The 13,717-nt window shown below is 39.0% G+C and overlaps 1 protein-coding gene and 1 long non-coding RNA gene across 3 annotated transcripts in view; one reads left to right on the top strand and one right to left on the bottom strand.

Annotated features, from left to right (window-relative positions):
• LOC148006238 (uncharacterized) overlaps positions 1-13,717 on the bottom strand; it is a 901,378-nt gene that overhangs the window by 713,833 nt on the left and 173,828 nt on the right. The gene's annotated exons all lie outside the window — the stretch shown is intronic.
• Positions 1-13,717, top strand: part of Elapor2 (endosome-lysosome associated apoptosis and autophagy regulator family member 2) — a 192,511-nt gene that overhangs the window by 152,437 nt on the left and 26,357 nt on the right. For both annotated transcript variants that reach the window (NM_001109345.1, XM_087659008.1), the window contains 3 exon segments: positions 1,639-1,825; positions 2,833-2,929; positions 3,642-3,743. In NM_001109345.1, coding sequence (NP_001102815.1) covers positions 1,639-1,825; positions 2,833-2,929; positions 3,642-3,743 — 386 coding nt within the window.

The raw sequence follows: 13,717 nt of genomic DNA, 5'->3' as shown, positions 1-13,717 counted from the left end.
CTAACCCCAAACTCATGTGAATACAAGAGGCAGTAGCCAGGCCCAACTTTTAGTTATTGTTTTCACTTGTTTTCTTTTAGGCTTTGTCATTTCCTCCTCCCTCCCTCTGAGTACCTTTAGCTATTTTTCTACTATTTTCTTGGCTGCAACCACTTAGTAAAGATCTATTTCCCTTGCCTTGTGCCGAGAAAGCCTTATGATGGAGAAAATTTATATGTTAGAATTGCTAGTTGCATTAAGAATGAGAACTATTACCTGACATCAACTGTTTTCTGGCTGTCAATATTTACTTATGAAAATTTTCAGCTGACTACCTTTTATACCCACACCAAGTCCTGAGGTTACCGGGGGCTGAAGTAAACTTGCATTTCTGATGCAGACACTCTGGGGTTTGCCATGTGAACCTGCTTTGCAGAGGGGAGTTTTCTGGTCTATGCGGAACAAGAGATTCAAGCCCTATTTTATCCCTGCCCTTCTTTAGCATTCACATAACATTGGTCCACAAATGAAAATTTTCAAAAAGTTCCCAGGCCCCCCAAAACTAAAATAGGTGATCCCCTTTCATTTTCAAAGAAAACAATATTGGAAAAAAATCTCTAGCCCGCTTATAATGAAGGACATGAGCTCACCATAACTTCCTATATGACAACACAACACAACACGGAAAGGACAACCCCGAAATCATGTCCTGTCGCTCACTTCAGTTGTGTGCCCATCTCCAATCCTGTTAGTGTATTTACTTCATTGCAGAAACCTTTGAGGAATCCCTTGTATTCTGCTTTGACCTTGGTTCTGTCATTTGGATAGCAACATTGTCTCTAAAAAGCACCAGTATGTTTAAGTCCTAATATCAGGATCCCAGTACCTGTTTCTCATCTTTAACCCTGTTTTCAGTCTCTATGTGTATAGCAGTATTTTTCAATAAAGAATTACAGAGATAACCTTAAAGAAAAAGAATGAGAACTATTTATGTTTCATACCTATATACTCTAAGGCCAATTAAATAGTTTTCCAATTTTCTTTTTATATTTCTTCATAAAAATTATAGAGCAATGTATAGTTCTTTGAAGTATATTTAAACATTATACACATACAACCAGCCTCTGGCTGAAAAGTTAACCTCTTGTTCACTTTTAGTCTAAACTGGCACACTGCTGTGTCCAAGAATAGGTTACTAAGATACCAGAAGGGGTCAAGAGTCTAGAGTTCAGGCGTCCTAGGATGCTGTAGCACTATAGCTTTTAGACCTTCTACAGCTGTACTTAGATTGTTGAAGGAGAAAGGAGAGATCGTTTCTTCCTTGGCATCCAAATCTTCATGAGCAGTTTGCTGCGTCCCCTGAATGCCTATGAAGTAAACATTTCATAGATGATATTTATTTCCTGGAGTTATATGGCTTCCATCCAAAACAAATGATGCTTGCAATGCTTGTTTTGGGCTGAGCATAAATTCTTCAACTCCTACTTTCTATTTAACATTGGAATTGCTTTGAGACTGATGCCTGGGCACCATCCCAGAACATTTAAACGAGCATTTCTGTGGTAAGGAGCTAGCACCCAGTCTGACAGGAGTCACAAGCTAGTTGAGATTAAAGACTAATTATCAGTGAACCATTTGCTTGTGGCTTTGCTTTCCTAGGGGAGAAAGATGGCTCTCTGCACCAACAATATTTCAGATTTTACAGTAAAGGAGATGGTGACAGGGTCAGATGATTTGAATTTGGTTGGAGCATTTGTGTGCCAGTCAACTATTATTCCTTCAGAAAGTAAGGGCTTCCGGGCAGCCCTGTCATCCCAGTCGATCATTCTGGCAGATACATTTTTAGGTAAGTTTCCTTTGCTTAATATATGCATGTATGTGTTTGTTCTCATTTTATTGTAACAACAACTTATTAAAATACTCCTGTTAATAACACACAATTAAAGCGCGTGCATGTGTGTATACAAGTGCCCACGACCTCTTGCAAATAATAAAAATAAAAATTCTTTATAGAAAATCTAAGAAGCATGTAAGTCATCATATGTGCATACTACCGTGTTTCATTGTCTCCTCTTATCCCAGAAGGATGCTGGTTCCTTGAGTTTTGTTCCCTCTGTTTGAGGTTCTATAATATAGATAGGCTTTAAGAGCGATCCAGTTCTCTAGTGGTTCTTAGGAGTCAAATCCATTATAACTGCTGGGAGCAGTGAGACTATGGGGTTGTGAGACCTGATCTGAAAGCATTGCTGTGGACTCCATATGTAGTGCGCTTCAAACTTCAGCACCAAGGCCAGTTGCCAGACTCTCGGTAGAGGCTTGCGTTTCACACTGTTTTGTCTACTAGAAGGGAAACCCTGGTTTCCTGCTTAACCTGCTTAACCTTCTGGTTAAGCAAATCGGAACTTAAAAAAGTTAGCTGAACTACGGGCATGAGAGCATCAGGCTTGGCAAAACAAACATGTCTGTACTGAAGGAGAATAAATTCAACCCGTTTCTACTGCAAAACTCGGTGGCAGAGCACGACACTGTGATAGATTTCTGAAGCATTAGAGCCGGAAGGAACCATAGAAGTCATCTAAACCTCTGTATATTTCCTACGAGTTCTAGAAAAATAAAACAAAAGGACAAAACTTTCAGGGTAGTGAAATGAGCTAAGTTTCATGGCTGGGGATTAGAATCTTTTTTTTCTGGAGGTATTGGAAAGTTTCTTATTCTTATCAGGAATGTCTCCGTTTAACATTTCTGGTGAGGGGACAGTTGTCAGAGTAAAGCTATTTTGTACTCAGATGTACAGAGACTAAGTAAACCTAATCTCCCTCACTGCTTCAGAGTTTGTTTTCCAATGTCATCTAGGAGTCACAGTGGAAGCTTCCTTGCAAAACGTTAATATCAAGGAGGATATGTTCCCAGTGTCACCCAGCCAAGTTCCAGATGTGCATTTCTTCTATAAGTAAGTGAAGGTATTTTTTTCTTGTGACCATTTTGTGAATAAAGAGCTCATACATCTGATTCTGTAGATTTTAGTTCTTACTCTTGGTTATAATTTCCTAGTGGCAGGAGAAAAAGATAATGTTGCTTCGGGGTGCTAAGCATGGCAGCTGGTACTTAATGAACTATAAGAATGTGGGCATTAAATGGCTTGATAAAAAGTGAGGAACAGAATGTTTTGAGAGTCTAATACTATTATGCACACACACACACATACATGCATGGACACCTTGAGCATACCACGTGCACACACATGTATACACTATACAACCCCCACATACATACCATAAACACTCAATTTCTCCAACCCCCAACCCCCTCTCCCCTCTCTCGAGCAATTAGGAGACTTTGATTCACTGTCTAAGCAGTAGTTACTTCTTAATCACTTGCTTCTTATTCAGCCTGATGTTTTGGTACAACTGACTCTTGTTTTCCTTCAAAAAATTTAATTGTGATTAAAATCATAATAATTTTCCTAAATGCCTAATGGGCCATCTTCACATAGGCAGTGAAAGTCAATACACTGAATTTATGTTAAGTTAGAAGTCAGAAACCTTTAATAATTTTCTCTTTGTGTTTGTTTATGGAGCACAGGAGCCATTCTGTACATGACCCTTTTGCCCTGGTCATCTGTATTGTGTTTGATCTTTAATCTAGTACCTGCTTTACAACAGGTCTTCCACAGCCACCACGTCTTGTATTAATGGCCGATCGACTGCTGTGAAAATGCGATGTAATCCCATGAGACCTGGTGCAGGTGTGATATCGGTCCCCAGGTACTCACTTTTACTATGGAGTTATTCCATGTTGAATTTCTTTTTGGAAGCAAAGCTGTCTGAACTATTACTGTTAAAAATATTCTTTATGGAAATAAACCAGAATGAGAACAAAAGAACCATGGGGAGAACCATGTAGAGATATGTCAGGGCATGATTTAAATGAATAGGTCCTGGTCAGTCCTCTCTCTTTAATGGCATCCCCTTGTCCCTTTTGTCTTCAGCCTCTGATTCTCTTCAAAATGACTTAGGCAATAAACAATGAATTGTACTGTGTGTATTTTTGTGTTTGTTCTCACTGTTTCCGTCTCCTTTGATTGGATGGGAAAGTCCCTGGTTCCTGGAACTAGATCAACAATTAACTGTCTGGATGTTAAGGCTTTGGACTAACTAGTCAAACCAAGTCATGACTCATTTCTCTGCAAGGGACTGAGGTCTTGAAGACAAGGTTTAGATCCATTTCCAAGCTCGGGTTTCTAAGGAAGTGTGGCAAGCAGAATCATCAGGGGGAAATCTGACCTGTAGAACAAAATGCAGAATATCAATTGATTGAAACCGAGGTACCAGCTCTCTATGGACTATATTTGATATGTCCCGTTAATTTTTGCTGGGAACACTAACTCCTAGACTCTGAAAACTATTCACTTAAATACATCTTACCATCTCCACAAAGAAGACTTAGCTATCTCAGTATTTTCAGTATATTGTTCGGGAAGTTTAGCTAAGGGACCTTTTGATGGTAGCGTGGTTCTATCTAAATCATTTTAATAAGAAAATGAATTAATTTTTTTAGTAACCTCACTTAAGAGCGTTTTAAAGCTCCCTTGCTTACGCCACAGGTGGATAAGAAAATGTTGTCCCATACCTGAAACTCCTGTGTATTCTAGCAACAGTAACAGCGGCAGCATGGTACCGTTGGCTTATTTTGGGATACATAGGCACATTGGCACTCGCCTCGCACCAGCTGCACCTCTGGTTTGCATTGCTCTAATGATTCGTTATTTCTTTCACCTATTCAAGGTGAAAGAAGAACGTGATGAGAGAACAGAGGAATAGACATGGATAGAGAAACAGGGCAAGATGGATGCTCCTGGGCCTCCCTCTGCTACCGTGCAACAGGATTCCCCAGAGCAAACTAGAGTCTTTACATCAAAAGATGCACATGAAGCTTCCAGAAACAGAAGCACATCTCTCCACTCTGGGTAGTTTGAGTTGTGCTGATCATTGCATTTCACATAGCCCTACCAAGGTCCTCTTCCAGATTTTGTAATTAACCTCTCTGCTCTGGTCTTCAGAATCCATCTGGGTGACCTTAAAGGTTCCTCGCCAGGTCTCTGACTCAAGCAGATGGTATCCTAAAGACCGGGTATGACCTGTAGAAAATAGATCATTTTTTGACTCTCCCAGGGTACATTTTGATTTCTTACCATAAATAAAATATAGCTTCATGGGGTTAAAGAATGGCATCTCATGAGCAGAACAATGTAAAGCTTCTCTTTCTTGACTTCCAGCAAGCTTTACCTGTAAGGAAACTTTACTGTGTTCCCTGGGGTTTCTCCTGATTGCCTGCAGCAGAAACCTTAGAATATCTGTTGTTAAAATTTATTTCCAAGTCTCTGGGTGTTGGACACTGGAATATTTCTAAAAATAGAAGGCAACCGCAAAGCGTATTAAATCGGAGGGCTGTTTCTGTTGACCTAATGTACCACAGATTTCACTTGCGTTTCTTGCCTGAGGCAGATTCCCCATTCTCTAGTATTATTGTTTGCATCTTGGCCTTTTGAAAAATCTAATTTAAAATGTAGTATTCATGGCAGAGATTTGCACATAGATTTTGATAAAAATTCATTCGTAGCTGTGATGGTGTCCAGGCAGGCAACTGAGTCCCACTGTCAAATGAAAAGGAGAAACCTTCAGTTTTCTCTTCAGTGAATTTCCCATCAAGTCACAAGAGGGAGCCCAAGGTTCAAAACAAGAAAAACAGCAGCTTGCCTGTTCTCAAATAACTAGGTTTTCATTGTTGTTATTTGTTTTTCCTGCAGGGCCAAATAAAGATTAGTTTCCAACTAACAGGGAAGTAATAGACAAATTTCTCATTCTACTCTTGAGGAAGACTTATGGTTGTTATCTTTTTGGAAGCTTTAAAATATCCAAGGAAAAGATGCTAACCAGACAGTTGGCCTTCATATGTTTTTGGCCAAGAAGTCAGAGTGGGACCTTACAACAGTGCCACATCAGGGATTATTCTTGGCCAACCATATGAAAGTGACTTCACTATTAGTAATAGTCAGCAGGGTCTTCGATCTTTGGTGGTCAGAAAAACTTTCAAAAGACTCTAGTTCTTGAAAAGTGAAGAGTACAGACAGGGAGAAGAGGGGCGCATTATGTTCTGCTGAGTGTGCACTTGATCATGCTATCTGGACTTTGGTTTCATCTGTGATTAGAAACGCCAACCTTTCGACTTGATCTGGCAAATGCAAATAGGTGCTGCCTAATTCTGAAAAGTGTCTGGAGGGGATGGAGTACTGCAGGTGAAAACTTTATTGTGTGGCATCTTTGGCAAATGAAATCTGTCAGCCCCAGTTATTTCTGAGGCTTTTTTATCTAATGAAGTTTACTGCTTGGGTACAGACTAAGTTTCTGCTGCAAGGGACTGCTAATACCTCTAAGTAAATCTGCATAGATGAGGTCACTCCCTGGCTTCTTAAACCTTGGGTCAACTTCACAGATGGATGGACTTAAAGCAAAAGAGACTGTTTTTATGGGACAATGCATACCTGAGCATTGCATCTGAGAACTGCCCATTCAAAGGCACAAGGCATTTGGCTAGTGAAAGGATTTCACAAGCGCCTTCCTAGAAAGCAGGCACTGACCAGATGTGATCTGAAATGTCCTTGAGTTAGCATATTCTCTCCACCAAGTAGGAAGCATTGAGCCTGAGGTTATATAGCCACTGACTACCACATCCAGGATGGAACAACCTCCTAATGGCTCTTGTTCTTTCGTGACAAAAATGCTTTTCAAGTATTTCAAGTCACTGTCCTTCAGTGTCTCCTGAGTGGAGATTTGTCAAGAAGCACACTTAATAAAGAAACAAAGGAGGTTTATCCTAGGGTAACAGCTCAGCAGATCTACAAGTTGCTTTTGTCTTATTTTTAACTGAATTCCCTTCTTTAAGCATCCATCACTAGTATTCATGTAAGAGCCCCGTCTTCATCTCTCTCTCTCTACTTCTACGTCTATGAACGTATTCATCTCTTTAAGTTGTTTTTCAGTCAGTCTAAAATCATTCTGTGAAATCCTCTTGCAGAATCCAAATTTATTTCATCATCATCACGGCCTCTGAGGATGCTGCAGTTCACCGAAGAGATGATTTGCAGTTTGGTCCTGATAGTGTTCAAGAGTTGAATACTCTAAGGATTTATGCCACAGGATCAAATTTAGTCTTTATATCAGAGTCATTAGGTTTATTGGACTCTAATGCAACATTTGGTTCAGACATCAAAGAAGGCCTATTAATGTCAAAAAAGTCTATCCATTTGAAATTAAGAGTCAGAAATAGACTAAATGAGTTCCTTATCCCTTCCCTCTGATTCTCTACAGAAAGATAATAGATATCCAAACGAAAAGTAAGATAACACAAAAGATTAAGACCAAATATGTTCCTAGAACAGAAATGTACGGATACATATAAAAGCTTTATGAACATTTGAAAATACTCAAAAAACACTGTAATCAAGAAAGGAAAACCTTTAATGCAGACATTCTAAAATTGTGTAATTCAAACATGAATAAGTCATCTTAAGAGATAGTTATAATCACATCACAAGACATTCATACATTTTTAGAACAATTTTTAAATAGAAGTAATAAAACGATTTTTTCCCAACAATCTAGAGATAAAGGAAATTAGGAAGCGGGTTAACTAATGTGGTCTTGAACAGGCACTAATGTGTGGTAATTAATCTTACAAGAGTTCTTTAGAAAAGGCAATACATAAAGGTATATTTTTATATTTCTTGTTCCAAGAGTTGCAGATAAAAAATATTCTTGTGTTAAAATTCAGTTGGCCAGGTTTGAGAGCTTGTGCTCCCCAAATTCATATGCTAAAATGGTATTACAATGCTAAATCCCAGCCTAGGGATATTAGAAAGCAGTAGCTTTGAGAGGTAGTTAACTTTCAGTGGTTCTGACAACATGAATGAAATGGGTGTTCTTATAAAAGTGCCCTAAAGGGCTAGCTAGCCCAATGCCATATGAGATTACACTGTAAGATAGCATCATCTGTGAAAGAGAGGGCAAGCCCTCACTCAGAAGCATTGCCAACTTAGCCTCCCCAGCCTCTGTAAATTTAGAAAATAAGATTCTGTTATTTTCAAGTGAATGCATTTTGCTGTAACAGACCAAATGGTATAAGACACAGTCATGAAGTCATTGTTTTTAGTAGCTCAGTAGTACTCCATTGTGTAAATGTACCACATTTTCTTTATTCATTCCTCTGTTGAAGGACATCTGGGTTCTTTCCAGCTCTTGGTTATTATAAATAAGATAGCTATGAACATAGTGGAGCATGTGTCCTTGTTATATGTTGGAGCATCTTTTGGGTATATGCTTAGGAGTGGTATAGCTGGGTCCTCAGGTAGTACTATGTCCAATTTTCTGAGAAACTGCCAGACTGATTTCCAGAGTGGTTGTACCAACTTACAATCCCACCAACAATGAAGGAGTGTTTCTATTTCTTCACATCCTTGCCAGCATCTACTGTCACCTGAGTTTTTTTATCTTAGCCATTCTGACTGGTGTGGGATTCTTAGGCAAATGGATGGAACTAGAAAATATCATCTTGAGTGAGGTAACCCAGTCACAAAAGGACACACATGGTATGCACTCACTGATAAGTGGATATTAGCCCAAAAGCTTGGACTATCTAAGAAAAAATTCACAGTTCATATGAAGCTCAAGAAGAAGGAAGACCAAAATGTGGATGCTTCATTCCTTCTTAGAAGGGAGAACAAATACTCACAGGAGGAAATACAGGGACAAAGAGTGAAGCAGGGACTAAAGAAAAGGTCATCCAGAGACTTTCCATCTGGGGACCCATTCCATATGCAGCCACCAAACCCAGTCAGTATTGCTGATGCCAAGAAGTACTTGTTGACAGGAGCCAGATATGGGTGTCTCCTGAAAGGTTCTACCAGAGCCCTGCTGATACAGGTGAAAATGGTTGCAGCTAACCATGGATCTGAACAAGGGGACCCTAATGTGGAGGAGTTAGAGAAAAGACTAAAGGAGCTGAAGGGCTTTGCAACACCACATGAAGAATAACAATATCAACCAACCAGACCCCGCCAGAACTCTCAGTGACTAAACCACCAACCAATGAGTGCACATGGAATGACCCAGCCACATATGTAGCAGAGGATGGCATTGTCCAGCATCAGTAGGAGGAAAAGCCCTTGGTCCTGTGAAGGCTCGTTTCCCCAATGTAGGGGAAATGCTAGAGCGTTGAGGTGGGAGTGGGTGGGTGGGAGTGGGAGTGTCCTCATAGAAGCAGGATTATGGGGGAGCGGGTGTAGGAGAGAGGAGAACAGAGATAGCATTTGAAATGTAAATACATAAAATACCCAAGAAAAATAAAATTAAATAAAAAGAAAGAGAAAACACCTACACAGACACAGACACACAGACACACACACACACACACACACACACACACACACACACAGACACACACACACACACATACGCACACAAAGACAGTCATACATAATCATACTTACCCTTTAAAAAAAGAAGCAAGATCACATGTTTAATGGATCCAACACTAGAGGGCCTTATCTCAATGCCTGGGATCCACAATAGAGAGAGGCTATTTCAGGAGATTCCAAGGCTAAGAGGAATTGTGGTCAGATGGCAGCCTCTGTATCCTGGCATGCTTCAGAGGGATGACTTGATTCAAATTCTGAAATGAAGTTTATTTCAAAGAATCAAAATTGTGTGCCACTGATAGTAAAAGAGTCATTGGGTTAAAAGGATTAAGGACTTAGTTCTAAACTGCATTTAACCTAAGTGTATCCTTAGAAAAGTTTACCAAGGAGAAGTACCTAATCACTGCAGTGTTTTGACACAGTGACAACCTTATAAATGTCACAAATATCTAGATGTTTTTTTAAAAAGTATCTGTGCTTTTGTCAGTTGCCTAGAAACTGACTCGCATTGTTAATGGTTTTCAAATTTTGTGGTGCTTTGAGCTTCCCAGGTTTACTCTCTCCTGTAGTGCATTGTAATAGTCTTTGACAAATTACAAAAATGAGGTGGGGAAGGAGGAAGTTTATCATTTTAAAGTCCAGTTTGAATTAAAACTTGGGTTATCGCCAGAAGTTTTTGCAATTTTAATTATCTTTATCTTTTTGTTCATGTTTCGTTACAAAATTTAGCAGACTTGCTGTGTCCTCTCAAAACCCAAGGATACAAAGTTTGTTCATCTTTCCGCTAGCTCACCCTTCAGCTGGCTCACCCTATGGAGGACATAGGGATCATTTTTGCTAAATGATCAGAAAATCTAATTACTCTAAAAATTGAAAATTGTAGTTATATTGGAATACCTTTTGGATTAGGAATTTAGAGTTTTATACAAGGGACTAGACATATGGCTCAGTGGTAAAGAGCACTGACTGCTCTTCCAGAGGTCCTGAGTTCAAATCCCAGCAACCACATGGTGGCTCACAACGATCTGTCATGAGGTCTGATGCCCTCCGATGTGTTTAAAGTCAGCTACTTATATATAGAGTTTTATACAAAAATAATTCAAGTAACTATTTTGAATTGCTCTTCTTGACCTAGAAGAGGGGGGAAAAGGAAGTGGTCTCTTGTGGAGTAAGATTTTACCCATTGTATTTATTTTTTAAAGTCTCTGTTTATTAGTCTGCACATATTATTTCTTTGATTTACAAACAAGTGAATTAAGGCAGCTAATTCCTGTTTTTGTTTCCCTAAAGAGAACATTTTGCTATTATTTATAGTCCTGACAAAAAATACTAAACCTGTGTTCCTGTATCCCATAGGAGGATTGTCTGTTTATATCTGAACTGGGTCTATCTCTTCTACAGTGCAGTCACTTTGGAAAGACAGGCTCATTAAAAACGAGGTCAACCATTAAAAGTGTAGACTTTGTACTCATGTTTTAGCATGTCTTGGAATGTATTTAGTTAACTAATAATTTGAAATTTTGAAGGTATCTAGAAAAATCCAGTTTGGGATTATATATAGGAAGGCTTGTGAGTGTAATGGGGCCTTTCTTAGTTCTCAGTGAGCTTGACTAAGGGAGCTAGGGTGCCACATGATCAATTGTCACCAATATTACCCTGACACGGCAGCTTACAATTTTGTTGTCTCATACCCAGAATATGGAACCAGGGACAAAGAGTGAGCAGAGTGAAAGTGGATTAATTAAGGGAAAATGAGAAAAATTCCCAAGAGTCGAAAAGTCACTAGAGTGTTTCCCTGTCCAGTGAGCTTTTAAGGATCTTTTTTTTCCTTTTTCTTTTCTTTTTTTTTTTTTTCGGAGCTGGGGACAGAACCCAGGGCCTTGCACTTGCTAGGCAAGCGCTCTACCACTGAGCTAAATCCCCCACCCCCGCTTTTAAGGATCTTATGGCCAAAATTCAATGTCAATAATTTTTACTGGGATTGGTTAGAGGTGTCCACAAGGCTTATGCATGTTCCTTCCCTTGGCCCAACTGTTCATCCATTTATGGGGAGGAATCATTTGTGTTGTGTTAGTAGCTCATAATTTGCCATAGCCTGTCTTTGCTGTGTGTTTAAAGTATCATTTACAGTTAAGAGGGGAGAATGAGGAAACATGAAGGAGTAGGGACAAAACAGTGCTCACCTACATACCTACCAAGTTCAAAGAAAACATCTATTCTAAGACTTCAAAAGGAAGTGAGTTGCCTGGGAAGGAAAGGAAGATGATAGCCAAGACCAGACTGGGAAACACTAGATAAGTCATTGAAATGCTGACTGTTAGGTTTGTCAGGCAACAACAGATGTCTGTAGGAGTTTGGGAAAAGCAGTAGAGAAAGTGGAGAATCCCTTCTTCTCCTACTCTGGGTCTATAAACAAAAGGAAAACTTTATGAACAAAGAAGAAAAGTAAAAGGGTCACAAGTTACATGAAACCAGCAATGGGAAGCCACTTAGTGGCACTGGCTAAGGCACTGCTCTTATGCTGAGACAAGATGGGAACAACGGGTCCAGAGAGAAACTTAAATCTAACTGCTCTGCCAGAAAGAGGAGAAAACATTATTATTTCCATGCTTCAAAGACACACCCCAGTTCACACTAAGTACAGGTTCCTCAAAGAACCATAGAATCCCACATGTAGTCCAGGGAAACCTACCTGAACTAGAAATCAGTAGAGCATATATACTCAAATTATGGCAAAAAGGTAGCCCAAGCCTTTGGCTTAGGACAAGAATATGCAGCCATAAAGTTGTGTTGGCCATATCTATTTGGGAAAAATTATACCATATAGAACATACAAAGACAGGTCATAGATACAATGGGTGGAGCTTTACTCTGAAGTGAAGTTTGTCATTGCTGAAAACGGAAAATTTAGCTACATAGTTTGAACTCCAATGGGATGGTGGAAACAGTCCTATCTTTAGGGATAGACAGTCTGTCTAGCATACATGGTAAGCTCCAAACCACTGGTCTGCCATATTTCAAAAGTATTCTAGATAGTACTCGAGGCATGCCTGATGTTGTCTTCTGATATTTGCATGCATAAACACAAATATGCATCCTTATGAACCAACACAATAAATTAGTTAATAGGCTGGACAAACAGTTCATAAAAGATGAAGCACAAACAGCCAATAACTATGTGAAATAATGCTCAGCATTCTTCGCCATGACGATATGGTGGCTTAAGACTACGTTGAAATTGTATCTCACTCCTGTTAGAAGAATTACTGCTAAGTAAACTGTGAGTGCTGACAAAGATGAGAAGGGAATTGTTCATCTCTCTGTCACTATAAATTTTCCCAGTGACTATGGAAACTAACATGAAGGGTCTTCAGAAAAAAAAAAAAACAACTAAATATAGAACTGTCATGTGACTCAACTCTACCACTTCACAGTATACACCTTAATGAATGTCAATGATCATACCACAGAGATAATTTATGTTTATTGAAGCTTTATATTCAGTATCCAAGATGAAGACCATGATGCATATTCTCAATGGAGTTCGAGTCAGCCATAAAGAAAAACAGAATTAAGTTGTTTACAGAGAAATAGGTACAATTGAAGGACACCATTCAAAGCAAAATAAGTCTGATTCAAACACAAATATTCAACATTTTCTCTTACTTCTGAATTCTAGATTTTATATAGATAAAGATTATGAAAATTGGTAACAAGAAAGGAAATGAAAGACCATCAGGGTAATGCAAGAGAATATTTAAGAGTGTATAAAAAATAGAAAGTGAGGAAACATGATCAAAGTGCATGGTGTTTGTGTATTGAAATGTCTTTATGTCAATGTGTACAATTGATGTACCAATAAAGTTTTATGTTGAGGTCATTCAAAGGGGGTTTACTCTATTTTGTTTGTTTCGTTTCTATCTTTTAACTAATGGGTGTTCAGGAGACCCATGCTTAGCATTAGTAATGATCTGAAGGAAGTTAGGGAAGACTTCTAATCACATGAATTAGTTTAAAAGGACTGAAAGTTAGAGAGAAACATAAGAGGCTACTCCCAGGATTTTACACATTCATAAAAGGTATTGCTTGCACCTGAACGTTTTCAAATAGATTTTGGTTCAGTCAGAGGACGCTCAGCAACAACAGATTAATATAGAGTCCCACAAGATTTATCTATTCCTTAATCAAAGAAGCAAGTTGATGAAATTGGCTCTCACATCAGAAAGCAGAGGTTCACAAAGTATCCACATAGATTCTGCCCATGGT

Source organism: Rattus norvegicus, chromosome 4 (assembly GCF_021556685.1).
Source record: "Rattus norvegicus strain SHRSP/BbbUtx chromosome 4, alternate assembly SHRSP_T2T, whole genome shotgun sequence".
Taxonomy (NCBI): Eukaryota; Metazoa; Chordata; class Mammalia; order Rodentia; family Muridae; genus Rattus; species Rattus norvegicus.
The sequence above is the reverse complement of the archived record's forward strand: the minus strand, read 5'-3'. Positions and strand labels throughout refer to the sequence as shown.